The sequence below is a fragment of the Lichenostomus cassidix genome, chromosome 5, assembly GCF_008360975.1.
Source record: "Lichenostomus cassidix isolate B80296 chromosome 5, HeHo_3.0, whole genome shotgun sequence".
NCBI classification, from domain to species: Eukaryota; Metazoa; Chordata; class Aves; order Passeriformes; family Meliphagidae; genus Lichenostomus; species Lichenostomus cassidix.
In genome coordinates, this window is record NC_139486.1 from 4,400,603 (window position 1) to 4,425,525 (window position 24,923).

At 42.4% G+C, this 24,923-nt stretch overlaps 2 protein-coding genes and 1 long non-coding RNA gene across 16 annotated transcripts in view; 2 read left to right on the top strand and 1 right to left on the bottom strand.

Annotated features, from left to right (window-relative positions):
• The window catches only part of ARID4A (AT-rich interaction domain 4A), a 53,973-nt gene extending 37,488 nt beyond the window's left edge, over positions 1 to 16,485 (top strand). Inside the window, exons 16-28 of one of the 14 annotated variants that reach the window (XM_085061064.1) lie at positions 498 to 748; positions 2,076 to 2,273; positions 3,494 to 3,578; positions 3,728 to 3,860; positions 4,065 to 4,127; positions 5,115 to 6,245; positions 6,851 to 6,955; positions 8,302 to 8,517; positions 8,734 to 8,880; positions 9,331 to 11,613; positions 12,381 to 12,432; positions 12,532 to 12,798; positions 12,918 to 16,485. In XM_085061064.1, the coding sequence (XP_084917190.1) occupies positions 498 to 748; positions 2,076 to 2,273; positions 3,494 to 3,578; positions 3,728 to 3,860; positions 4,065 to 4,127; positions 5,115 to 6,245; positions 6,851 to 6,955; positions 8,302 to 8,517; positions 8,734 to 8,880; positions 9,331 to 9,434 (2,433 nt within the window). In that variant the 3' untranslated portion in view covers positions 9,435 to 11,613; positions 12,381 to 12,432; positions 12,532 to 12,798; positions 12,918 to 16,485. Of the gene's footprint in view, positions 1 to 497; positions 749 to 2,075; positions 2,274 to 3,493; positions 3,579 to 3,727; positions 3,861 to 4,064; positions 4,128 to 5,114; positions 6,246 to 6,850; positions 6,956 to 8,301; positions 8,518 to 8,733; positions 8,881 to 9,330; positions 12,799 to 12,917 lie in introns of all 14 variants that reach the window. The other 13 variants (XM_085061067.1, XM_085061065.1, XM_085061058.1 and 10 more) reach the window with 13 other exon arrangements.
• A 1,370-nt stretch (positions 16,486 to 17,855) lies between these two features.
• On the bottom strand, positions 17,856 to 24,920 carry TIMM9 (translocase of inner mitochondrial membrane 9). Its single transcript, XM_085061072.1, has 4 exons — positions 24,791 to 24,920; positions 21,118 to 21,181; positions 20,702 to 20,797; positions 17,856 to 18,348 (listed from the first exon to the last, which is right to left on the bottom strand). Exons 2-4 carry the CDS (start codon positions 21,154 to 21,156, stop codon positions 18,214 to 18,216), a joined length of 270 nt encoding a protein of 89 aa, XP_084917198.1. The 5' UTR covers positions 21,157 to 21,181; positions 24,791 to 24,920; the 3' UTR covers positions 17,856 to 18,213.
• Positions 18,309 to 20,835, top strand: LOC146435817 (uncharacterized). The gene is made up of 2 exons (XR_014852392.1): positions 18,309 to 18,441; positions 20,115 to 20,835. It is a non-coding gene; the product is annotated as an uncharacterized LOC146435817 (long non-coding RNA).
• Positions 24,921 to 24,923: the final 3 nt, after the last annotated feature.

Below are 24,923 nucleotides of genomic sequence, written 5' to 3' on the forward strand. Positions count from 1 at the left end.
TTAATCTCCAAGAATCAGTTGCAGACAGTCCCAGGCAGCAACTGCCTAAGTACTCAAAGTGCCTTTTAAAAATGTAGTACTTAAAACTGTTGAAAGCTGACAAATTTCTGCCTGTGATCTCCACAGGTTACTGCCAGGATCAAAGATGCTGAAGGGAAGATGCCTTCTGTCAGTAATCCTATACAAGCACTTTAAATAATGCTATTGCAGTAGGTGAACAAGACATTTTGGCCCTTTCTATGACAGTAATAAACATTACAGGTCCAAAGAAATGTCCTGAAATCCTCCAGCAGTTAATCAGAAACTCATCCTCTTTATTCCATATGAGGCAGATATAAAAACTTGAAGCTTTAATCTTAATATTTTAGAATATTTTGGGTTTTTTGTTATCTCCAGCCTTTCTTCTCTACAGGAGTTGTATGTCTTATTTTTTTGCTGAGATTTGGAGAGGTTATGGATCAACAAGAGTCATTAAACTGATCTTATTTCTGCTCCAGGGACGAAGAAGACTCGCCCGTGATGCAACCCCTGCTAAAAAAGATGGTGAAGAGGATAAAACACAAGACAAATTAAAAGACAGTAACAAAGAAAACAAAGATGTAGAGGAAACACCTGAGAATGCAGAAAAGAAAGAAAATGAAACTCCACTAGGGAAGAAAAGTACACCAAAGCAAAAAGAGAAGAAAATTAAAAAACAGGAGGATTCTGATAAAGAGTCAGAAGAAGAGGAAGAGAGGCAGAGGGAGAGGTAAACACTAACTTGCATCACCTTGCTGAGAGTTTGCCTGTGCCATGATTGAGCTGTTCTCCAGGCAGGAGGCTACAGACTTAGAGATCTTACTAAAGTGTGAAAATCAGAAACCTAATTCACTCAGACAGGCAGGGAGGGGAACATTTCTTTCAAGCTTGTAGAACCTGCTGTACTTTACAGCAGCATCTTTTTGTGGTAGATGCCTGGCAGTATTTTTCACTGTCATTTTATCTGCCCAGGCTGTGTTGGTGTTTTATCACACCAATACCTCCAAGTCGAGCAGGCTGTAAGTCTGCCAGGTGCTGTGAGGATGGGAACAGCTTGGAGACACTTCTCAGGGCAGTTGAAATAGGAATGGCAAATCCCTCTTCTGCTGTGCTTTTATTGAAGTGTTTGCTGATGGCTGGGGAAGCTAAAGGCTCCTTGTTTTTATTGTGTGTCAGATGATCAAGGCATCAAAGAGTTTTCTTTAAGCTGCGTGGGTGTTACTTGTCCTCTGAATTGTTTGCCACAAAAGATAGTTGATGTTTCACTAATGGCAAACAAATATATTTCATTAAAAGCAAATCCATAGTCCTTTTTAGTATTTTTTTTCTTGATGACTTTCTTTGTAGCTTAAGTTTTAAATTCTGCTAAATTCTTCCTTAAATAGGGAGGGAATTGTGGCTAAAAAAATGTTAGATTTTAATTCTTCATGATACATTTGAGTATAATACTTAAATACTAGCTATAGGTGTAGTAAGAGGTGGATGTAGCTAATGAGAGCTGTGTAGACTCTTTTAGGCTTGACTAAATAATCTTGTGATCAACTTTTTTCCCAATGAATGGTGTTTGTATCCATGAGAGGATCACTGTGATGACAATTCAAACTTATGTGCAGTTCATAAATTGTAGCGTGTTAAGAAAACTGTCAAAGAATCTTTTTTGTAAATAGTGTGTCAAGATCAAGTATTTTAAAAACTCAAGTTAGTTCTTCCTATCCTATTTTGGAGACAAACTCTTGAGTTAACTTTTATTCCTCTCTGGACTATCGAAATATTAATTTAAAAATATTCTCTTAAGCTTTGAGGTAGTTGTAAGCTTAATAAATTGTGTTTAAATTTTACTATAACTTTCTAGGTATTTTTGCCACTTAGCTCTATTCTTCCTAAGTCCTGTTCTTGATTTAAAAAATCCGTTTCTGAGCAAGCTTCAGAGATACGACAGGGTGCAGAAAATGAATTTCTTTTTTTCTCACAGCCTTTTTCTGCCTTGACCACTCTCTTTAAATGCTAAAACATGATTGTCACTAATTAGTGGGCATTTTATATACATTTTACTGCAGGGAAGAAATTGAGAACAAAGGAGAATCAGAAGGTGAAGAGGATGAGGAGGATACAGAGCCCTGCCTGACTGGAACCAAAGTGAAAGTAAAATATGGACGTGGAAAGACTCAAAAAATCTATGAAGCTAGTATTAAAAGCACAGAAATTGATGATGGAGAAGTTTTATATTTAGTTCATTACTACGGTTGGAATGTAAGGTGAGGATAACAAATTTCCTTTCATTTCTTTGTTCAGAGACTTATTTGCAAAAGAAATTTTTGCTTTCAAGAAGATAAAGTGGGAGATGATCAGTGACTTGACTGCAAATTGAATTATCAGCATAACAGCCTCTGACTCTTTCCCTTTTCAGTGCTGGTGATTTTGTGGATGGTATTGCATTGAAATGTCAGAATATACATGTATTTTACCAAGTGTCCATCTACCTTAGTAATCCTCACTCCTTACAGGAGTATCCCTGATATTTATTGTGTCTGTCAGTGTTAGCACTAGCAGACATTCCTTTAAGGGAGTCATTGATAAAGGTGAACATATTTACAATTAAGTGTATTAAGGACTGGAATTTTGGCAACAAAATATACTCTTGTATTGAATGTTAACTGCGGTTGTAAAAACGCTTCTCCTGGCAGCCACTCTTTATATTCAACCCTGCTGTAAAAATGGTTTGTGTTGTTGTTGATATTAAGAGCACTGTGATTATATACACAAAAATACCACAGAATTGGTAATTTTTAAAAATACAGCACTTCTGGGATGTAAGTTGAGAAGTTGCAAATCCACGTATTTCTAACTAAGCAAATTTCTTTATGTGACAACATAAAGTCTGAGCGTGGGAAGACTCCCCAAATACTTAGAGGTGTCTCTTTATCCTACTTACCCCTCAGGAGATTTTGAGGGGCAGTAGTGTGCTTGTACTTTTCAGAATCTCATTCAGTTTGTTGCCATAATTTAAAAACTTAACCTTTTAAGAAAAAAGGTTCATTTTCCTGCTGAGGCATGGTGAAAACTGGCTTGTGTATACGATGTGAAAACTCTTCAGAGCTGACTCAGTCTCCTGAGTTCCAATGCTTTGCTGGTGAGAGACAGAGAAGTTTGTATCTTCATTCCTTCATGCTGTAATTTTTTTTTAATGGACTAGAAATGTCCTTCATCTTTCTGAGCCCAGATACTGCACATGTTCATAAATACATTCTCTGCTATCATGGAACAGTTTGGGTTGGAAAGGACTTTAAAGCCCATCTCATTCCACCCTGCCATGGGAACAACTTCCACTAGAGCAGGGTGCTATGAGCCCCATCCAGCCTGGTGTTGGCTTTTTCCCACCTCATTAATAAATATCTTGTGTAACTTGAGTCTTTTAATCCTCATATTCAAATATTTTTTTGTGCAGTGACAACAGCACGTTGTTATTCCCTTGCAGATATGATGAATGGGTGAAAGCTGATCGGATTATCTGGCCTGTGGAAAAAGGAGGACCAAAGAGAAAACAGAAGAAAAAAACAAAAGTAATGATTTCAATAAGCTCCTTGTAGTACAGTATTTAATGGCTAGCACTGTCCCTGTTAAAAAAAAAGTTACTCAGCCCACAGTCTAGTTCTAATAGAACAAAAGGTTTGATAATCAGATTAATCAAAATCCATTGTTTCCCCTGCAGAATAAAGAAGATGGTGAAAAGGATGAGAAGAAGGACGAGGAGAAACAAAAGTCCAAGCGTGGGCGACCCCCTCTGAAATCCACTCTTCCATCCAACACGTCCTGCAGCCTTCCCAAAACACCCACCAGTGAAGGTAAATGAGGCTCCAGAGGTGCAGGGAGCAGCTGTGCTCCCTCACCATTCCCAGCTGGAGCCCAAGGTCCCTGTGCTGTGGCCTGGAGCTGCATGTGAGCTCTGAGCTCCCTGCCCTGTCCCTCGGGCCTGGCACTGCCACAGCACAAACACTTGGCGCTCGTTTTCTCTCGATAAAAATTAATTCTTTCGATTTTAATTTTAGCAACACCTCGCAGGCAGACGAGACGTAGCTCAGGAATGTTTGATTCTGATAGAGGATCAAACGGTGAGTGATCTCAGTCCTGTGTATGCTTTGGAGGTTTTTTCAGTACCTTTTTTGAAAAGAAGTTTGGTTTTTTTGGTTTTTTTTTTTTTAAACCTTCTTTTTTTGTTGGATTTTTTTTTTCCTTTCTCCTTGTAAATTTTATTGAGGAAGTAGTTGAGCTGACACTGCTGAGGAGCACTGTTTGCTCACAGAAGAGCAGTGACTGTACAAATCATTCTGTGTTCTTCAGCCAGAGCCTTTCAGTCCTGAACAGACCAAATCCAGTGCTATAATGATAGTCTTTATTGTGCTAATTAAGTTCTCAACCTCAATACTACATCATCCAGCAGAGTTGTTAATTATACACAAATGGCAGCAACCTCTTTGGTATTTCTAAGCCTCTTTGAACAAGGACTGAAGTGAAATCACTGTCTCATTTTAGCACAGGTCCCTGAATAATCTTCTGGTGATGTACTAGTGCTTGCTCTCTGTGTGATGCATCATTTGTACAATGGTTTAGCAATGAAATGCCTATATTGGGGTGTAGAGGGGTTTTATTTCTGGATTTGGGTTGGGTTTTTTTCCTCTGCATTGAGGGAGGAGTGTTGTTTTTTGGTTTTGTATTGTCACGTAGGGGAGGCAATATCCATGGAATCAGAGGAATCTGTAAAATTTTTGCTGCTATAAAGTTTAATTTATTTATATTGCCTTTTTTGGGAAATAGTAATAGGAGAATCATAGGCATCAACTAAATCATTAGAGTAACAGCATCATCCAGATGCTCCCTCAACTCTGACAGTACCACTACCATCACAGTTTCATAGAAATTTTAGGTAAAAATAAGAACTATAGCAAGTGTGTTGAATAATGCAGGATTTTTAAAGTTAAAAATGACTATTGTAAACTGATAGATTACTGAAAAGAGGGTTTTTTGTGAGGTTCAAATAAAAAGTAGCGTTGTGATCAATTATTTAGGGTGCTGTTTGCTTCTGTTTAAAATTCTTTTAGACTCTGGCACATCTGACAGTGAAGCAGATGAGTCATCGGAAAAGAATTTGAATGAAGAATTTTCTCCAGAAACTTCAGAACTGGAAAAAAGCGACAAACTCCGTGATGAGAAGCTGGATGAGGAAAACCCAAAGATTTCTCACGCGCTGAAAGAAAATGACAGGACTCAAGTGCAGCCACTAGAAACACTGAAACTGGAAGCGGAGGAAAATGAACAAATCGTTCACATTTTTGGAAATAAAACCGATCAAATGGAAGAAATCAAAAGAGAGGTTGAAAAATCACCTAAGGGAAAAGGGAGAAGGAGCAAGACAAAAGATTCCTCATTGGAAAACGCAAAGGTTGCACCAGGAAGCCAGGAAGAGGTGGCAAATGAATCTCTTACGGAACCTGAAAGGTTAGACGTGTCTTCCTTGGACTGTAAAGACATTTCCAGCACTACTGAAAGCGAAACAGAACCTTCCACAAAAGATAAGAAGCTTCTGAAAAGGAAAACTTTGGAACAGGCATCGCCTGAGAAGAGAAACCGGCGCGAGAGTGAGATGGAAGTGCCAAATATTGTATCTGAAGAGAGGACCAATGAATGTAGTGGAGCAGAGGAATGTAGAGGGCTGAATGCTGAGGAGTCCCTCAGAACTGAAAACGAGGAGATGCCATCCCTGGTGGCAGAATCAGTGCCTCACGGTCCAGAGCTGAGGAATGACAACTTCCAACGTCCGGCCGAAGCCAACGAGAGTGTCCCCATGAAAGATGAGGATGACACCATGCCTCAGATTGGTCCTGAAACCTTGCTGTGCCATGAAGTGGACCTGGATGACTTGGATGAGAAGGAGAAGAGTGGCAGTGAAGACACAATAGCAGAAAAGCCAGACCCTAATGCTTCCAACTCAACCCCCTCTGCCTTACCCACTGCTGTCCCCTCGAGCTTCCCGGTGGCCTCTCCTCTGGCCCTGAGCCAGGACGAGTCACGCAGCATCAAGAGTGAGAGTGACATGACCATTGAGGTGGACAGTGTGGCAGAAGAGTCTCAAGAAGGCCTCTGTGAGAGCGAGTCTGCCAATGGATTTGAAGCCAGTACCACATCCAGCAACTGCAGCATCGCTGGGCAGGAGAGGGAGATGGGAGAGAAAGGTGAGCATTTCCTGGAGGAGTCATTCCCTGCTGTAATCACTGCTGAAGGTGTTTGAGTCAGGTGTCACTTTGCTAAAAATTGCTTTGCTTTGTTTTATCTTCTGGTTATAGAATCCCAGACTGGTTTGGGTTGGAAGAGACCTATAAGATCATCTCATTCCACCCCTGCTGCCATGGGCAGGGACACCTTCCACTCTCCCAGGTTGCTCCAAGCCCCTTCCAGCCTGGCCTGGAACACTGCCAGGAATCCAGGGGCAGCCACAGCTTCTGTGGGCAGTGTGGGCCAGGGCCTCACCACCCTCAAAGTAAAGAATTCCTTCCCAATAACCCATCTAACTCTGCCCTCTGTCAGTGTGAAGCCATTGTCCCATGTCCTGTCCCTCCAGGCCTTTCTCCAAAGTCCCTCTACAGCTCTCTCAGAGCCCTTCCAGCCCCTGGAAGGAGCTCTAAGGTCTCTCCAGAGCCTTCTCTTCTCTGAGCAGCCCAAACTCTCTCAGCTTGTCTGGTTTAAGATTTCATTGTTCCATATAAAAAGAGCTTTTTAGTAGCAGAAGTATTTGACGTGTCTTACGTTTTTTGTTTTTATTTTTTTCCTTCTCTTGTAGGTCAAAAGAGACCCAGTGACAGCAATAGTGGAACACTGGCAAAAAAGCAAAAGCGAACTCCAAAGCGAACCAGTGCTGCAGCCAAAAATGACAAGAATGGAGCAGGTATATGCCTGGAGGGGAAGGAGGGGGAAGGTTATCCTGTCCTGTAAACATGTGCAAGAACCCACTGTTCTCACTGTTACACCCTATTTCCAGTGGATGTGATTTCCCTCTCCAGATTTTTCATTTTTATTCATCGTGATTATTGCTGATAAACTGGAGAGAAGTTCTGAGCTCTGCAGTAGCAGTGTAACTGGGAAATCTCTTGACTATTTAATATTGCTTAGGAGAAGCTTCTAAATTACTATTTATATTAGCATTTAGTACATGTTTTTACCATTATGCTGTTTTCTATGTGTTGGATTGGTTATGGATTTGGGAGCGGGCACATTTAAAGTCTTAAAATAGGTGTTTCTCATGGAAAAAAATTTGCCATTATGTAAGAAAAATGTTTGTTGCTAAAGAACAGCTTTTTATCTGATGGAATCTTGTCTAGTCTTTCTCTCAAGCATCTGACTATTTTATAGCTTGCTATAGAAATCTGGATTTTTGTGTTTCTGTAGCTCGTTTTTCAGAGAATCACAGAATGGTTTGGGTTGGAAGGGACCTTAAAAATCATCTTCTTCCAACCCCCTGCCACAGGCAGGGACACCTTCCATTACCCCAGGTTGCTCCAAGCCCCATCCAGCCTGGCCTGGAACACTGCCAGGGCTGAGGCAGCCACAGCTTCTCTGGGCAGCCTTGCCAGGATCTCTCCACCTTTATAGTAAAGAATTTCTTCCTAATATCCCATCTATCCCTGCCCTCCTTCAGCTTAAGGACATTCCCTCTTGTCCTGTCAAAAAATCTTTGAGAATCACTGCATGAATGAGTCAGTGTTTTTGGCCCTTGTGGCAACATTGTTATATTTTTATATATCAAACTAAAATACTAATTCTGTGACATACAGTGTTGAGATATATTCAACATGCCTGTGGAAAACTTGGCAGTTATTGTGGGAATCTAAAATATTTGAATATATGAGCTAAATTTTTTCTGTTACATGTTAAACTTCTCTTGTTTTAGTCATGTTTCAGAACTGTTCCTTTAGATGTGTAAAGCAATTTGATAACTATATACAATAATGTGCTACCTACCAATAGTAATGCAGGTTTATAATCTTTAAGAAAAGGGTTTTAGTGTCTGCTTTATATTAGAAAGCCAAAATACGTGATTTAAATTAATCAATGCTCTAATATTCTAATATTGATATGTTTATTAATTGAGATCATTATTCCTTGGGTACACTCTGAGATCTTCTGAGCAAAAAGCACCAGTTTTTTCTTAATCATTGTTTTTTCACTATAACCACAATTGTTAAAATGTCACGCTGAGGGTTTAAAGTCCAAATTTAATTCTTCTTCCTGCAGGACAAAGCAGTGACAGTGAGGACCTCCCTGTCCAGGACAGTTCAAGTAAATGTACTCCTGTCAAACACATCAATGCATCCAAACCACAGAAGATTTCCCGTTCCCCTGCCAGAGTGATTTCCCCTCACATCAAAGATGGAGAGAAGGATAAACACAGGGAGAAGCACCACCACCAGAATGCTTCACCCAGGGTGTACAAATGGAGCTTCCAGCTCAGTAAGGATTCTTGAAATTATTTGATTACAGGGAATTTGTGAGAAAATTTGTTTTGAAAAAAAAACATGCAAACTTTGGGATTCTAAATTAGATGTGGGCCTTTTCTGGCTTAGTTATGGAAATGCATTATTCTTAATGCTGTATGTTATATATCCTCTTGAGAAGTTTCAAATCACCTTGATTAAGCTATTTTTTCTCTTTTCCTTCCACTTACAGATGAACTGGACAATATGAGCAGCACTGAAAGGATCTCCTTCCTACAAGAAAAGCTACAGGAGATACGAAAATACTACATGTCCTTGAAGTCAGAAGTAGCAACCATAGACAGGAGAAGGAAACGATTAAAAAAGAAAGACAGAGAAGGTAAGGTTGAGATTTGCTTTATGATTCCCATGAGGAGTTAATTTGTTTAAAAGTGCAAAACTCAAAGCAACTCGAGTTTAATTGATATTTTTGAAGAAAGAAAAGTGTTGCCATCTGTTTGCATACATTTTTAGAAAGAATATTTGTGGCTTTTCAGAGCTTGAACTTAACAGAAACGTTTGCTGTCTATTTTATAACTGTGTATTAGAAACTTGGACTTCCTAGTGCAATGTTTTCAATTACTGCAACGACTCATCTGAGTTACCTTTTCAATAATTGGGTGAAGCTAATCTTGTGATTAGAGCAGTGAAAGCAATTGGCAAAAACTCTGTATCAGTTTTTTGTGCCTGTGCTGCTGCTTTGATGTCTTTTAAACAACCTAATAACCACGAAAACCTTCCTTGTGAGCTCTGCTTGGATAACCTAACACTGATGTGTTGTTGTGTTCAGTGTCACACACAGGAGCATCCATGTCATCTGCTTCCTCAGACACTGGAATGAGCCCCTCGTCCTCCTCTCCTCCCCAGAACGTGCTGGCTGTGGAATGCAGGTGATAAACATTTCTCTGCCTTGCCAGCAGCTTGCTGCCATGGACATAAACCCTGAAATTCAGCCACAGAAAGCACTCAACTGGTTTGACATTGCCAAGTATATCCTGTACACACTTCCACTGCTGGACTGTACCTGTTCCCCCCTCCTACCCTCTTCTTTTGTTTAATTTACTGTTCAGAGAACTTAAGCTCATTGGTAACTGAAGGTTTGTAGGCACAACGTGACATCCTTGTCATTGTGTTTGTTTTTGTTTCTTGTTTGTTTTTTTGTTGTTTTTTTTTTTTTTTCTTAACACAGAGAAAGGGCACTTATCAAATTTGAAAAGTTATGTCCAATGAAGCATTCAGGTGTTCTAGGGTGATCTTAAAAAAAGAATAAAAAAATAAAAAAAGCAAGTGCACCAAGCAGACATCAGAGTATTATCCAAAAGAACTGAGTAACTGCTGCACTTTCACCGAGCTGTGGGTAACTCTTGGTGAGTAGTTCCTCTTTGTGGAAGCACTTGCTATACAGAACTGCCAAAGTATGTGTTCAGCAATGTGCCCAGTTTTAAAGCTGTAAATGGGACAAAATAAATTGTGAAAGGAAGTGTAGTTGACTGAAAACTACAGTTGTAATAAGTCTTCCACTTTTTATAGGATTTTTGAGCACACAATTATGCAAATGTTTTAATGTTTATTAATGTTTACAGTGGAATTGTGAATAGGTTTTCAGTGGACTATCTTATCCCTTGACAAAAATATTTTGTCTTTTTTCTATGTAATTTCAGAGTTTTTATTTTGTTACAAAAAGAAGAAAAATGAATATATAACAACAATGAAGTTATTTAACAAGATTTCTAAAGCTGAAATTTTTGTGTAAAATAAGGTATCTTGCAACTTGTTAAATATATTTATTCAGACATTGGATGTTGTATTTTTATGTATTTTTTAAAATATTAATAAAATTGGAAAAAAAAAAATTCTAGGTTAGTTCACTCTTTGGACAAAACATCCTTATCAGTTCTGGCTCTTCAGGAGGAGTTATCCAGTAGCCAAGCCTGTACTTCCAATGGGTCTGTCTACACATCCTCCACCACACAGATCTGCCAGCAGGCATCTGGGTTCAACTAAAACTTGATTTGGAAACTTTGGCAGTCCTAGTACTTAACCTTGTTTGGAGGAACAAAATTTTCTTGGGTTGCCCTTAAAGATGCTTTGTCACAAGTTCTTGTGTTTGCTGTACTGCCGAATAAATTTATATCTCCCAAAGTTGAGATGCACCAATAAAGTAAAGCAACTGTGTGTGCTCTGCCTGTGGATTGTCCCACGGGCAGATGCAGTTTGTAAATAACTCTTCCAAACCCATGTATTTAAAGCAGTTTGCATATACATTATGTATAAAAAGTGATTTTTTTAATCAATTTTTTTATTCATGTTTGTACATTGGAAGGGGGACTGAACCCCCTTTTTCTGTGTTTAATATGCTGTAGAGTAATAACATAGATGCTCTAGACTGTATATCAGGATATTCTGGTTCCACACGGCAGAAGGTCAGGAGGAAACACTAGTGATGGCGTAGCATTACTAAAATTGATGTTTCTTGAAATTTCATTTTACAACATTTGTCAACTTGTGATTCCAATTCCTTCCATTTTCGCAGGAAATTAAAGAAAAAGTACTCTTGTAAATGCACTTTTTCTGTCTTTTCTTAAGCAAAGCAGAACTATTTCAATGTAAGATAAATATGGAGCTCACTAGACAGCGCTAATAAAGGCCATGTTTTAAACATAGGCTTTATATTCTATTTTTATTTAAGTGATTGTTCTTGTAAATGTCTGGACTTTAACCTAAATAGGAAAGTTAACCTCCATAAATTACTGTAAAGACTTTTTCCAGAGCTAACTTCTACTGTTAATCTTATAATAGCTACGAATAAAAAGCAATACTCACTTCAAAGGAAGTAACATGGGTCACATGTTTAATATTTGCAGAAGCAGATCTGAAATCTGGGGAAATAACAGGATTGATTACCTGTTGTGCAGATCTCTGCTCTCTAACCTGTGTGCACACTGTGAGATCTTGAACAGGCACGGAGGATGGAGGAGCTCCTGCCCGTCTGGATGTTCCCCACGTGTGCTCCCAGCTGACTGCTGCTCCCTGTCTCTTAGGAGTGTTTAAAACACTGCTTGGAAGGCTCCAGGTATGATCCCAGGGAACAGGGAAACTCATTCTAGCCCTGTGAGAGAGAGAACTTGCTCTCTTGCTTCCTCTTCCACCTGTTTCCCTTGCACTGCTCACCCCAGAAACAAAATTTATTCTGGCACAGCATTAAACGTGCAGGGAAAGGTGGACTTTGTACCAAGCCACTGGCAAAGCCTCCAGCATGTCACTGATTTCCTGGTTTTATCTTTCTGGGAAGGAGCATATCAGGTTATTCAGGAGATGTTTGCAGTAGTTCCCTATGATGTTTAAAAGTATCACAGGGGAAAGAAGATGTAACTGGTATTACTGGGCTGTCCTGGGTTACAGGTCAAATCAAAAAGAAACCCTAATAAAATCTAAAATTTCTAACTCTGCAATAATCCCCTAATTGATACTTTGTTGACATAAAGGAAAACCCCAAAGTGTCTTGCACTGAATGACAGATTATGCTGTTGAAGACACAGTAATTATGATTATACAGAATTGGGATTATTTTAACATAAGAGATTGGGTATCGTGTTCCAAAGAGCAAGTGAAAATAAAACACCCTCGTGGCAGTCTTTGTGCTGTTCTCCTGCCTTCTGATCTCCTACAGGCTTTCCTCAAAATGATACTTGTTATTTCAAGCTTCCTTAGGAGGGGGGGAGAAAAAAAAAAGTTACCCTGTTTAAAAGGGTTATAAGAGAATCAGACTCTTCCCTCATTTCCTGCAATTGATACAAGGAGCTGGCAGATTTCTGGCAGGTCTCTTATTTTTTTTGTTAGCATAAATCTGAAAGATTGGGACGTTTGGAATGTTTCCATGCAAGGACATAAGGTAAGATTCATTTCCTTACTTGTTTCAGTTTTCACTTTGTTTCCATCCAGGGTATCAGCTACATTTGTACTAATGAGTTTTTATTTTCTGATCTGAAAGTTTAGCAACACCCAGTTAAACCCCTGCTTGTTTTTGGCTGTTCCATGGGGTTGCTGGTGCCTGAGAAAGTTTCTCTTGCTTAATCAGCCTGAACAGATCAGGCAGGAGAAGCAGAATTGTCAGAACAATAATAACAAGTCATTGTTTTGACAGAGGTTAAGCAGATTTTCAGTAGTAATTACCAGTGAAAGAAAAACATAACAAGGATAAAGAAATGTGTCTTCATGAAGGATGATGTATCTGACCTTCACAGGCAGCAGAGAAAAGGTGATTAAATCACTGTTTGTGCTTTTATGCATGCTTGAATCTAATTTTTCTAAAGGTGCACTATTAGAATAGACAAATTTTTTAAATGGGTTTATATTCTCTCTTTTTTTTTTTTGTAGGGGGAGCCATGCAGTAATGGCTACCAAAATTACTCAGAATGGCTTTGATGTGGAGCTGGAGAGAGAATGTGAATCTAAGGATTGGCAACTCCTGTGTCTCAGTCAGAATATCCACTGCTGAGAGAACCTTCTCTCTCCAGACAGGTTTGTCAACCAGATGCAATGTCACATTAAAAAAATTAATACTTTTGTAACATTTTCTTTTCCCCATTAAGAATATTCTTGAGTAGCTGAGGCAGCAAAATGGTTTTTTTGGGCAGCATTTATTGGAATTCTTTCACAGCAGTAAGTCTAAGAAATACTGTTGTCTTCTTTTTAAGGAAAGAGCAGGTTTGGTTTGATGTCTTGAAGGAAATCTGACATGAGCCAAGAGTCAGATTTACCAGCTGAAATAAGAGATTAATGTGTTCACAAAAGTATGTTGAGCTGTTTACTTCACTGTGCCTCTGCCTTTGCAGAAATGATGCACTGAAATCTTGGTTATTTGTCCTTTTCTGTTCTTGTGATTTTTATTATTTGCTACAGTGTGCAGGATAAAGGCTCTGGAGATGTAGGAAACATAATAAACTAGTGGAACCAAAGGGGATGTTGCCAGAGGCTGACTCACTGTAATTCCAGGGCTTAGGAAAATGACATTTTATAATTAGCTCACACTGTTAAACTATTGCACTCAAATTTTGAGAAAATCTGTCATTCTCCCATCTTACCTCACACCAAATAGGATGGATTTTTAAGAGGTCTCAGAGTTTAAAGTTTTCACTTTTATCAGTTACCACTGAGTAGCTGGGATTTATTTGGGGTTTTTTGTTTGCTTTGGAGATCTGTGAGTTCCTGAAATTCCATTTATTAGTTCCATCCATTGTTTTGGAGCAATATGTAAATTAAGGTTTTTTTTGTTCCAGTGCTTTTGATCTGAACTTGTGCTTGTTTCAATGCCACTGAGTGGTGGGTTTTGTGATTAGCCACAGCCCAATGACAAATACTCACTGTGCTGTCATTTAAAGAAAACTGGAAGGCTAAAACAGTGTTAATTGTGAAAGCAGATTTTCTAAGAATAGGACTTGTCTGGCGCTGTCTTTGTTTTGAATTATCTTTGCTATTTATGCTGCTATTCCTGCTCCCTCCCATTGCAGAGAAACTAAATTCCGGCTCAGAGCAGGTCGGTTCTGCTTCAGCCCTGCAGCTGTTTATATTGGTTAACAACCTTATGGTGTTGCTTATCCCATCCTGAGAGTTTTCAAACACGAGAAAGTGTCTTTGTTTGGTGACACGTGGCTTTAATGCACCAGCACACCTCACTCCATGCACTAACCACGGAAGCTTTGCTCTACTTTCCCTGTTACAGTGTTTGCCAGCAGAGAAAACCTGCCCTGGAGCTCTGCTACAGCTGCCACAACCTGCAGGTAGTTGTCACTTGTGTGTTTAACCCTCACCCTGAGCCTGTTGGTGACTCTGCTCTGGGTTGGTTGCTGTGGCTCTGGTGATGTCTCTCTCCCTTCCTGCTGTTCAGAGGAACCCAACGACATTTCCATTCCAGCACTGTTGGTGTCTTCAGCAATTCCCAAACTCCTCCTCTAATCCTTCATCTGGGTACAGCTTGACCTAATTTACCATGCTCCTGCCAGCTATGCTGGTTTCCTAAGGAGGGGGTAAGATGTGGAATTTGTATGAAATACTTTGTTGTATTGCACAAGAGTGTGTTTTTCTGTTTTAACAAGGTGCTTGTTTATGTGTTTAGCTTAAAACCATCTCTCTCGATGCTCCTTTATTTCCCTTATGAATAAATAAAGCTATTTTAAAAGAAAAAAAAGAAAGAAAATGCCCCACCTTTGATTCCTTCTGTGCATGCTCTGTTCCCTACCCTGCAGGTGACCACTGTGTGCCATCCCAGTGGCATGGAGGGGCTTGGGGGCAGTGGCTGCCCTCAGGAGGACAGGAGAATGCCTTTCTGAGAAGGAAATGTTTTGGCAGTAGAAGTAGTAAGAAGTAAGATAATTTGCTGGTGTGTGCAAGTATTTGAATGTGTTTAACTCAGTATGTGAGAGCAGCCCCACTTAATCCTGTGGGAATAATTATGGAATAATGTTATCCACAGGCAGTGCAGGAGGGAGCTGATTTTTGTGACTGCGGTTTGGCTGCTGCTGCTGCAGTTTTCCTTGTTTGCTGCTTTTCCTTCGGAGAACCCTGAACAATTGATGAGAATGTGATTTCTCTCTGGCTTGGAGGCACTTTGCAGCATCCCTGTGCAGGGTTAACACCACTCTATGAACCTGCTGCTCCCTGACACCAAAACACAAAGAAGCAGAAAGTTCAGGTAAAACATAATTTAAAAAACCCTCTAATATTAAGCAGAATTGTAACTTTTGGAATTATTTTAATGCTGTCCTATGGAAATTCAAGGTGCAGGCATGATGCACATTCAGGTGTCACAAGCTCTAATTGCTTTTACAACTCTTAGAGTTTGGGCCAGACTCACTCAAGGAATTTCAGAGCTGAGCTTAATGGACTCCCTAAGATTTGAACTGGATTCCTCAAATGCCATGTGCTGACTTCCCAACCTGGCTAAGAGAAAATGCTGAAAAAAGAGCTGTTGCTAAGCTCCAGTTCCCAGAGTGGGGTATGTCAGAGCACACAGGATTTGCCTGCTTGCTCTGAAGCCACAGCCACACTCAGTGTTTCACCCACACTCCCTGACAGAGCACTGCAGTCACTCCTTCTCTTGCCTTCCAACAGAGCTCAGTAGTTGAAGCTCTCAGCAGGGGATTACATAAATTGGGGCTTTGCTTTTATCCTGGAGAGAATTCAAGGAGCCTCTATTATAATCTTCCAGCTGATTGATCTGATGGCTCTGCCAGCACTGCTGCTGTCCAGGGCACTCTGGAACAAGGCTCTCATTTGACCCTTCCTGCTGAAACTCTTCTGGTTTCTGTGGGCAGCCGAGTAATTGTGTGTGTTTCCAGAAGGAAGGATCCGTGTTCCTGTCGCTGCTGCTGTGAGCATCTCCTCCAAATGAGTGTCTGTTTACCAGCTCGCTTTCATTGAGCTGGATTTTGGCAGGCTGCCCTCCTGCTCCCTCCCCTCCCACCTCCACTCACTTTTTCCACAGCTTTCTCAGTACTCCTTCCTCAGCAACATTCCATTTTTCACCCTTTGCTCCTTCTTCCCTCAGAGTTGGGTTCATTCATGCATGTATTGTGCCTCAGCAAGGTGATTCACCTCCTCTTGACACCCCTTAACAACATTCAAGAAAATGCTGTTGTCTTTCTGTTCGGGTCCAGAGTAAAACCCTAATCCCATTTTTATTATTTATTTTTGTCACCTGGATGCTTTAGTTACCTGGATGCACTTTATTTCCAAGCTAAAATGTATTTGTATCATCTGTATGCAACTTGTCACCTGGATTTGAAAGATCACAACATTTTTTTGGAGTGAAATAGAGCTTGGACTTAAATGGGTTATCCAAACCTGAAAGTGGGTAATTTATTAACTAAGTCCCTTTAAAACTTGCTTGACCTCTTGTTCAGGAAATCTGTCTTAATAAATATCTAAATACATTCTTACCCCCAAATACCGAGTTTGTTTTGTTTTTTTTTTTAACCCCCCTCACTTCAGCCCCAAGGTGCTTTTGTTCAGAAGACATGAAAATCTTCCACTTGCATCAGTTAAACTCTTCAGGCACTTTTCTGAGCAACTCTGCACATGAAGATCCGGTGGAAAATCTCATCATGGATTACTTTCAAATGTTTAACAAAAAGAGAGCTTCTTTAAGGAAAGCCTTCAGTCTTTACTATGGATGTGTTGATTCTAATTTGCCACAACATTTGTGGCCTGAGTGTAGCAAACATTCTGTACCGTTTTAGCCTGATATTCCTTTGTAAAAACAGGGCATTGGAGACTTGCTGCCTTATTTGGGCTGGTTTTTAGCTTTGCCTATTTCAGAGTGAGCTCTTAACCATCTCCAAGGTAACAAGGCACAGGCAAAGTAAGAAAGAGCTGTGATACAGCAAGTACAAAACACAGGGACGTGAGACTGGAGGATCCCACTGGTTCCACCTTTGCAAGCACAAGAACAAGGATTCCAGGGAGAGCTGGAGCACCCAGAGCAGTGTCCAGGGCAAGGGGCAGGAGCATTGTGCTACCCTCAAGGGCCAGGAATCCACAGCCTGCACAGCTGAGATTCTGAGTAGCAATTAAAAAAAAAGGGAGGAAATTACTCCTTCAACCTGCTGCTAGAAATAAAAAGCCTGAGAAGGTAACAAAAGTCTTCCTGCCCTTTCTGTTCTTTGCTGTTGCCTCTCTATAAATAACAGAACCTGGCAGCTGACATGAAATAGCTTTGCTTCACTACTCATCACCTGAAATCTCAAAATTGGTGATTGTGATGTTCAGTTCCCATTGATTGCTGTATTTTGTGAGAACTGAAGCACAGAGTGCCTGCTCACTGTCGTTCCCCTGCACTAATGCCCTGACTACAGCATTTCAGCTGTCAGGATCCTTCCAAAGCACTGCTGTGCTTCCTAACCCAATCCAGCTGCTTTCCAAACTTCTCTCTAGGCTCCTGCAGCAGCAGAACAGACACTGTGCTGTGCAGACCCTGTATTTCCTGCTGGCATTCACACAAAGGAGAAAACTGCAGCAAGCTCAGTGTTTGGAGGACCCTGTGGGGTTCCCTGAGGGAAACAAGGATTGCACAGGAGCTGCATCAGGCAAAGTGCTGCTACTGACACTGTGCCCTGTAAATGACAGGGTGAGGCACAAGGCAAAGATAACCTGGGGCAAGGCTGGCAGGGCACCCCTGCCTGAGCTCCCTCTGGCATCTGTCAGCTCCTGAGAGCAATGACCAGAACTCTGGAGCAGCTGAGCAAAGAGCCCCCAGCAAACAAACGCTGCTTTCAAGCAGAGTCCCAAAAATGGCTCTTTGGAAAGAACACACATGTGTATGGCTCCCGTTGATTTTATTTGAATTAAATAAAAAAGTGTATTCCCCATAGTACATTGATTCATCTCAACCAGTCTCAGCAAAAGGCAGTTGAGCCCTCCCACCACCCCTGAAATTCAGACACCAGTCTGGGCCCTGGGAAAAGCTGTATCCTCATCATTCCCTTGTGGAAACAAACTCCACTGCCAGGCCACCACGACTGAGCTCCTGTTTAACCCTTCATGGCTCCCACTGCCTGAGCAGCACCCACAGCTCTGCTCTGAGCTGCTGGACACACATCCTGACAGTAGGAATCCCCAAATGTGTTCTTGCCCAGGGAACACTGGCACAGCTGAGGTCTGAGCACAGTGCTCTGGTCTAACGAGGTTGGCTGAGCAGTCCTGCCTTGGCTGCCAGAGCCTCGTTCTGCTGGATGTGGTACTCCTGGAATCTCATGGAGATCCTCTGTGTCATCTTTAGATACTTCTGCAGGCAGTTATCTGAGCAAGTTATCTACAAGACAGAAACAGAAGGTCTCAGGCAGTAATTAAACCACTTCCTCAACCAGGACCCAAAACAAAATACCATAGAGGGATAAACAACTAGGTGAGTACATCTCATATTGTTAAGCCTCAAGATGAGGGCAGTAGAAAATGTGAAATTCAGTTTTTGAGGTATGCCTGAAACATCTACTAATATGCATTCTCATATTAGTCTCCATGGAAAACACCTTGGACCTAGGAGACACCATAATTTTGTCCTTGGGCTCCTCTTGTGGAAATGAACTGTATATTTTGAAATAAATAATAAATCTATTAAATTAGTATGTTTTGTTTTAATTCTGTTTACAAACATATACTGCTTTTGACAGCCAAATATGATCTACTCTCTGCTAGCTCAGTTTAACCCTTTTTTGCCCTTGTTCCCATTAGCTCTATCAGTCTGCTGGTACCTGCTTGGTTACCCTTCAGCAGAGCCACCAGGGTACATCAGTCAGCTGGACAGGAAATAAATACCAAGACCTATTCCATCCACAGTATTTTTTAAAATTTAAAGTGTTTTTTTCTTTCTTTAAGAGTAGAGAAAGAGTTGTGAGATTACTTCTAAGCTACAGTTCTACCAATTGGCTATTCTGTGCCATGGCTCAAAACCTTTCTGTCACTGCAAAAGGTAAAAATTCAGGTAGAAAGGAAAGCTGATCCCTTTGCCTGGGACACCAAACTTGCTTTGGTGCTGCTCAAGAAGGATGTGAAAAGCAGAAGGGATGGAAATGACAAAACTCCAGCAGTTCCACACACCACCCAACACCTGCCCTTCTGTCCTCAGCCTGGCACCAGCTACAGCCAAACCTGCTGAGCAGGAGTGAAGTCTCCCTAGGAAACAACTTCTGGAACTGCCCCAAGCCTCTGCTGCCAGAGGGAGTGGTGTTCCTGACATGGTGCCCAGGAAATCCAGACTTGCAGGGGGACTTGTGTAAGGACAGAAGTTGGGCTTTTTCAAGTGTAGAATCCCAGAGGAGATGCATGGAGGTATTAATCTCAACTATTTAATAAGAAACTACAACTTTAAAGAGGAATATGGGAACTTCCACACCAGACAGACCAGTGTCCATTTAGACTATTGTCTTGTTTCCAGACATAGGGTCTCTGCAAAAAATCCCATAATGGATAATACGGGCAGAACTTCCCATAAGAAAGTTTCTTCCTAGTTCCACTGTTACCAGATGTCTCCTGTGCTACCAGACACAGTCCCTCTGCTATCCACAGCAGCAAAGAAAGCCAGTTCACGATCAAAAAATGGTTTGAGTTGGGAGAGACCTTAAATATCATCCCATTCCAAGCCCCTGCCAAGGGCAGGAACACCTTCCACTAGACCAGGTTGCTCCAAGAATCAAAGAATATTTTTTGAACCTAAATAATCTTTAATCAAGAACAATTATGACCTGTAATAGAATTCCTCTAAAGCAGATGAAGAGATGATTAGGGAAATCTGCCTTGGGAAGCTAAGAGAGCTTTGTTCAGGGCAGCAGAACCAAAGCTGAACAGAGACATGAGTTTTGCCTGCAGTGAGGAGTTGAACTCCAAGGAGGCAGAAAGTGCTCAAAAGCAATGGTTAGTTTAAAACTGTAGGGTTTTTTTTTTTTTCCTCCCAGCAGTGTCAAGCAAAGGTTATTAGATTTTTAACCAACAATATGATTAGGCTCTGAAACAGCCTCTCAACAGGCAAGAAGAAGCAAAAACACGCAACTAATCTTATAGAGAGCTTAATCTTTTTCGCAGATGACGACATGAGGGAGCTCCCTGCAGTGCAGGGAAGTGGATTTAACAGCCAGAGCTGTGTTCCCATGACTCACTACAAAGCAGGAACGTGGGCAGGTAAGTAAATATTTCAGCAGGATTCTTCAAAGAATGAGATGCAGGCTGTAGGTGGGCAACTTCCATGCCCATGGAGTTACTATCCACGAGAAGCCAAGGCACAAGAATCTCCACTGAGAGCTCAGGGAATGAAACACAGGGAATTGCAATGAGCAGCCAATACTCAATGGAGACTGGGCAGGTTCTGTGTGTGTAGCACTGCCAACTATTTCTAGAATGGGAAGGGACCCCAAAGAGCATCCAGTTCTATGCCCCTGCCATGGGCAGGGACACCTTCCACTAGACCAGGCTGCTCCAAGCCCTCTCCAAGCTGGCCTGAAGCACTGCTGGGGATGAGGCACTCACTTGGGAGCAACATGCCAGACACCCACACTCCACTGAAGGCTGCTGCCTGGCTTTGTAACCAGTTGAAAGATCAAAACTAAGTTGCTTCCAAAACTGGAATGCTGCACAGCAATTTCACCAAAGGATCACGAGAAGCTATTACCTACCTCTTCTGGCTTTACATTTCTGCTAGTGAAATCCTTTATGCAATCCAAGAAGCAATTTTCTGTAAGTTTATTGTATGTGCCAAGAAACTCCTTGAACTGTAAATAAAAATTGGACAATGAATATTAAAACATAATCTGTGTTAATTTTTCTTAAACACAGCTGCATGGGCCAGCTGGTGACACTAAACCTGAAGGACAAGTCACTAGAAAAATTTACTCTCTCAGAAATTTCAGCACCAAAGCTGCTCATACTAAAAACATGCTGTTTGGCAATGATCACTGGTTTAAATTTTGGTTGTGTTAACACAGATGGTAACTCAGAGGTTTTGTCCTTCCCTATGCCCTACACCTTTCACTCCACATGACAGAGCAGCACAAGACTTTGAAAGCCACCCCTCACAAATGCAGCATCTCACCTGCTTGATCTGATCTGACTCCGGTATTTGTCCAGCCATGTTCCACCGCCTCCGATTCAGTCACCTAAAGGTGAGGATAAAAGTCAAGTTTTAAATAAAAACCACAAACTGCAACATTTTACATCAGAATGGAATTTTATGCATCCTCGAAGGGTGTTTAAAGGCAACTTTGCTAGCATTTCACTCAAATGGAAGTTATCTGTTGGGAAGGTATTCAGTTAAAAGATAATCCAAAATGTGATCTGTAAAAATTGAGGAAAAAAGGCAAATATAAAGGTCAGTCACTGAATAAATGCAGCACAAGGTGCTGGAGTGGTTTCTGTGTAGCTGCACCAAACACCTGAACTACAGCAAATGTTGTGGTCATTGACTGTAGTGAGTTAAATAGAAGAAAAACACTGAAAAAATGAGAATGGCCTTAAAGGAATGAAACAGACAAAGAAAAAGGGAAGAAGTAAATAGCCACGGATCCAAGAATTTAAACAAGCATCCTCAAGGAAGACTGACATGCCTAATCCAACATACTGAACAAGTTAAGGCTTGAAAGCATCCCTGCAGGTTTCCTAGAATACTGAAACCTTGTCTTCCTTTTACCTTAATTTCCATGTTATCTAAGACCTATTATCACAGATGATAATGCAAACTAGTATCACGTGTTGGCAAGAACAAGCTCCTTCAGTTTAATTCAACTTGTGGAAGAAAAATGAGCACTGAAGTGTGGTCACTTGGGGGAAAAAAATAATTTAGCCCTTTAGCAAGGGCTACTTACAATTAATCTTCTATTATGCTTTGCCAATTTTTGGGCAAGACATTCATGTTTTAGAGAGCTTTAGCTATTGCAGTCTCTCAGCAGGGGGAAAGGAAGGGGTACACAAGCTCCCTGAACATGAACAAAGAGACAGTAACAATTATTTCTACAACAGAAAGAAAATGAAGCAACTAAAAATAGCACCAGGGAGCTCTCACCAGCATGAACTCTCCCTACACCCCCTCCTAGCAGCACAGGGATTGTGACATCTGCCTCTTAACATCACACATCTTATCCCCACACAGGGAGCCAATTCAGGGATTGGAGGCCAAGGGCACAGATGATTCTGGGATGTAAAATGCAAGAATTCCTCATGGGCAGACAGGTCACACAGTTTATTCTGAAGGAGAACCAACAGGATATAGTGGTTAAGAAGAAACAAGGTTTCATTCAGGTTGTCACTGAATCACAAACTGGTTTGGGTTGGAACAGACCTTCAATCCACCCTCTGCCATGGGCAGGGACACCTTCCACCATCCCAGATTGCTCCAAGCCCTGTCCAGCCTGGAACACTGCCAGGGATGAGGCCTCACCACCCTCACAGGCAAGAATTCCTTCCCAATATCCCACCCAACCCTGCCCTCTGGCAGTGCAAAGCCAGTACCCCTTGTCCTGTCACCCCATGCTCTTGTCCAAAGTCCCTGTCCAGCCTATCTCCTCTATCCAAAACCTCTCATTTGTTTTAGGAGAATGGACATGCCCACCACCTGGGATAAGCCAGTGAGAAGTGATGGCAACTCCACTCTCTCATTTCTCAGCCTGTGAGAAAACAAGACCAGTGACAATTCTCTCAGATCAGATTATGCAGATAATTAAACAGAAACTGCAGGGAGCAGGAATGACTTTTGTCCTCTGCCAAAGGCGGGAAGTTCAAAGCTCTAACTGTTGGTACCATTTTCTCACACTCAGCGTTGCTTCATGATTTGTGTTTATAGCAAACCTGATCTCTTTCTGCGACTAATTTGGCAAGGCTGGAAATGGCAGATTGAAGCTGTAGTTTCACAAAGCTCTGACACCTGGGAAAGGCTCTGATTTACATCAGCACTACAGCACCATCTGATCTGCAGTGCCTGGAGCTCTTGTTCCTGTACAGGTATTTCACACATTCCACAGGGCAGGCAGTGCAATTACACAGCTCTGCTGCACCTTTAGCTATAAATCACAGGTTACACCTAAAAATGAGCTACTGAACATTCCCAGGAATGTGCAAATCTGCTTCATTCTAAAGTCTGGTAAATGTATTATTTCAAGATTTCCTGCTGCTTCCCCCCTTTCCCTCCAAGTCTGAAAAAAGCTTTAAAAAAGGTGAGGAAAGAGCCCATTCCAGAGCTCAACACCTTGACCAACCCACCCCACATCTTCCTACAGAGCTATTCACATCACTCCTGCACCGTTCAGGTTTAATCCTACTGAGCCTGGAGAACTTTCCTCTAGGCTAAACATGATTTCAAAATTCAGCACTGCCCTTCTAAACAAGCATATTCTCACTGCAGGAAGCAGAGATCTCTGCATAAACCTCTGCTGCAAGGGCCACATGGTCTGGGTATGCAAGATAAAGAATAAAAATATCAAGTCAAAATAACTGTGTCAAGGTAAACTCCCCACAGCCTGCAGAGAAAGTTCTTCTATCATGGGGGATTACTAGGCTACAACTGTATTGACATCAGATTTAAAAGAAGCTGAAACTAATTGATTTAAGGAGGGCAGAGGCATTTAATGAAGTGAGGAGAAGATGAAAGAAGAGTTGATCAGTTGGATAACCAGGTGTAGCTGGTGCACAGGTTGTTATCATTCCCAGTCTCCTGGATTTGGCCTGGGTCCTGCTCTGAAGGCGGTCAGAGGTAGAAATGGAATACCAAAGGTGAGTTCCCAGAGTCAGGCTGACCTGAGGCACCAGGGAGGCTCCCCTGAGCACACGGAACACGTGTATGACCGTCTGCCCTGAGAGAAAATACACATTTTCCCATCACCGCTCTCCTACTGAAGTGAGATCACACCTGGCTGGCACTTCAGACCCAATAAAATCAAAACCTGAGGATAAAACAACTTCACGTAGAGCTTTATTTTTGTTTTGTCTTTTCATTTCACTTCATCCTCCAGTTCACCCTTCCAAGGGCACCTTGGGTTCCTCTCCCTCGGGAGTCACTCGCTCAGCCAAGCCCCGGCCCAACACCGGGCACAGAGGGCCTTTTACCCACCGAGCCGCCTGGCACCGGGCTAACCCAGGAGCAGGGACGGCACTTCCCCATCCAGGGCCCTCGGGAGCGGCTCCCGGCTGCTCCCGGTACCTCAGGAGCGCTCCCAGCTCCTCACGGCCCACGGGAACGCTTCCTCCCGGTCCCTCAGGAACGCTCCAGGTCCCTCACGGGCTCTCCTCGGGCCACGGAAACGCTCCCGGTTCCTCAGGGTCCCTCAAGAACGCTCTCGTTTCCTCACGGGCTCTCTCGGACCAAGAGAACGCTCCCCGTTGCTCAGGGTCCCTCCCAGTCCCTCAGGAACGCTCCCGGTCCCTCATGGGCTCTCTCGGGCCACGGGAACGCTCCCGTTGCCTTACGGGCTCTCTCAGGCCACGGGAACGCTCCCGGTTCCTCAGGGTCTCTCCCAGTTCCTTACGGGCTCTCGGGCCACAGGAACGCTCCCGGTCCCTCAGGCTCCCTCCCGGTCCCTCAGGAACGCTCCCGTTCCCTCACGGCCTCTCTCAGGCCACGGGAACGCTCCCGGTCCCTAATGAACGTTCCCGGTCCCTCACGGGCTCTCTCGGGCCACGGGAAAGCTCCCGGTCCCTCAGGGTCCCTCAGGAACGCTCCCGGTCCCTCACGAGCACGCGCCCTTCCCCCCACGCGCTCGAGGCCCGCGCGCACTCACCGCCCCGCGCGCCAGCCCCGCAGATTCGCCACGCGCGCGCGCGCGCGCGCGAGGGGGCCCCGCCCCGCCCCGCCCCTCGTCGGTCCCGCAGATTCGCCACGGGCCGGCGAATCGGCCGCGCTCGGACTCGCCG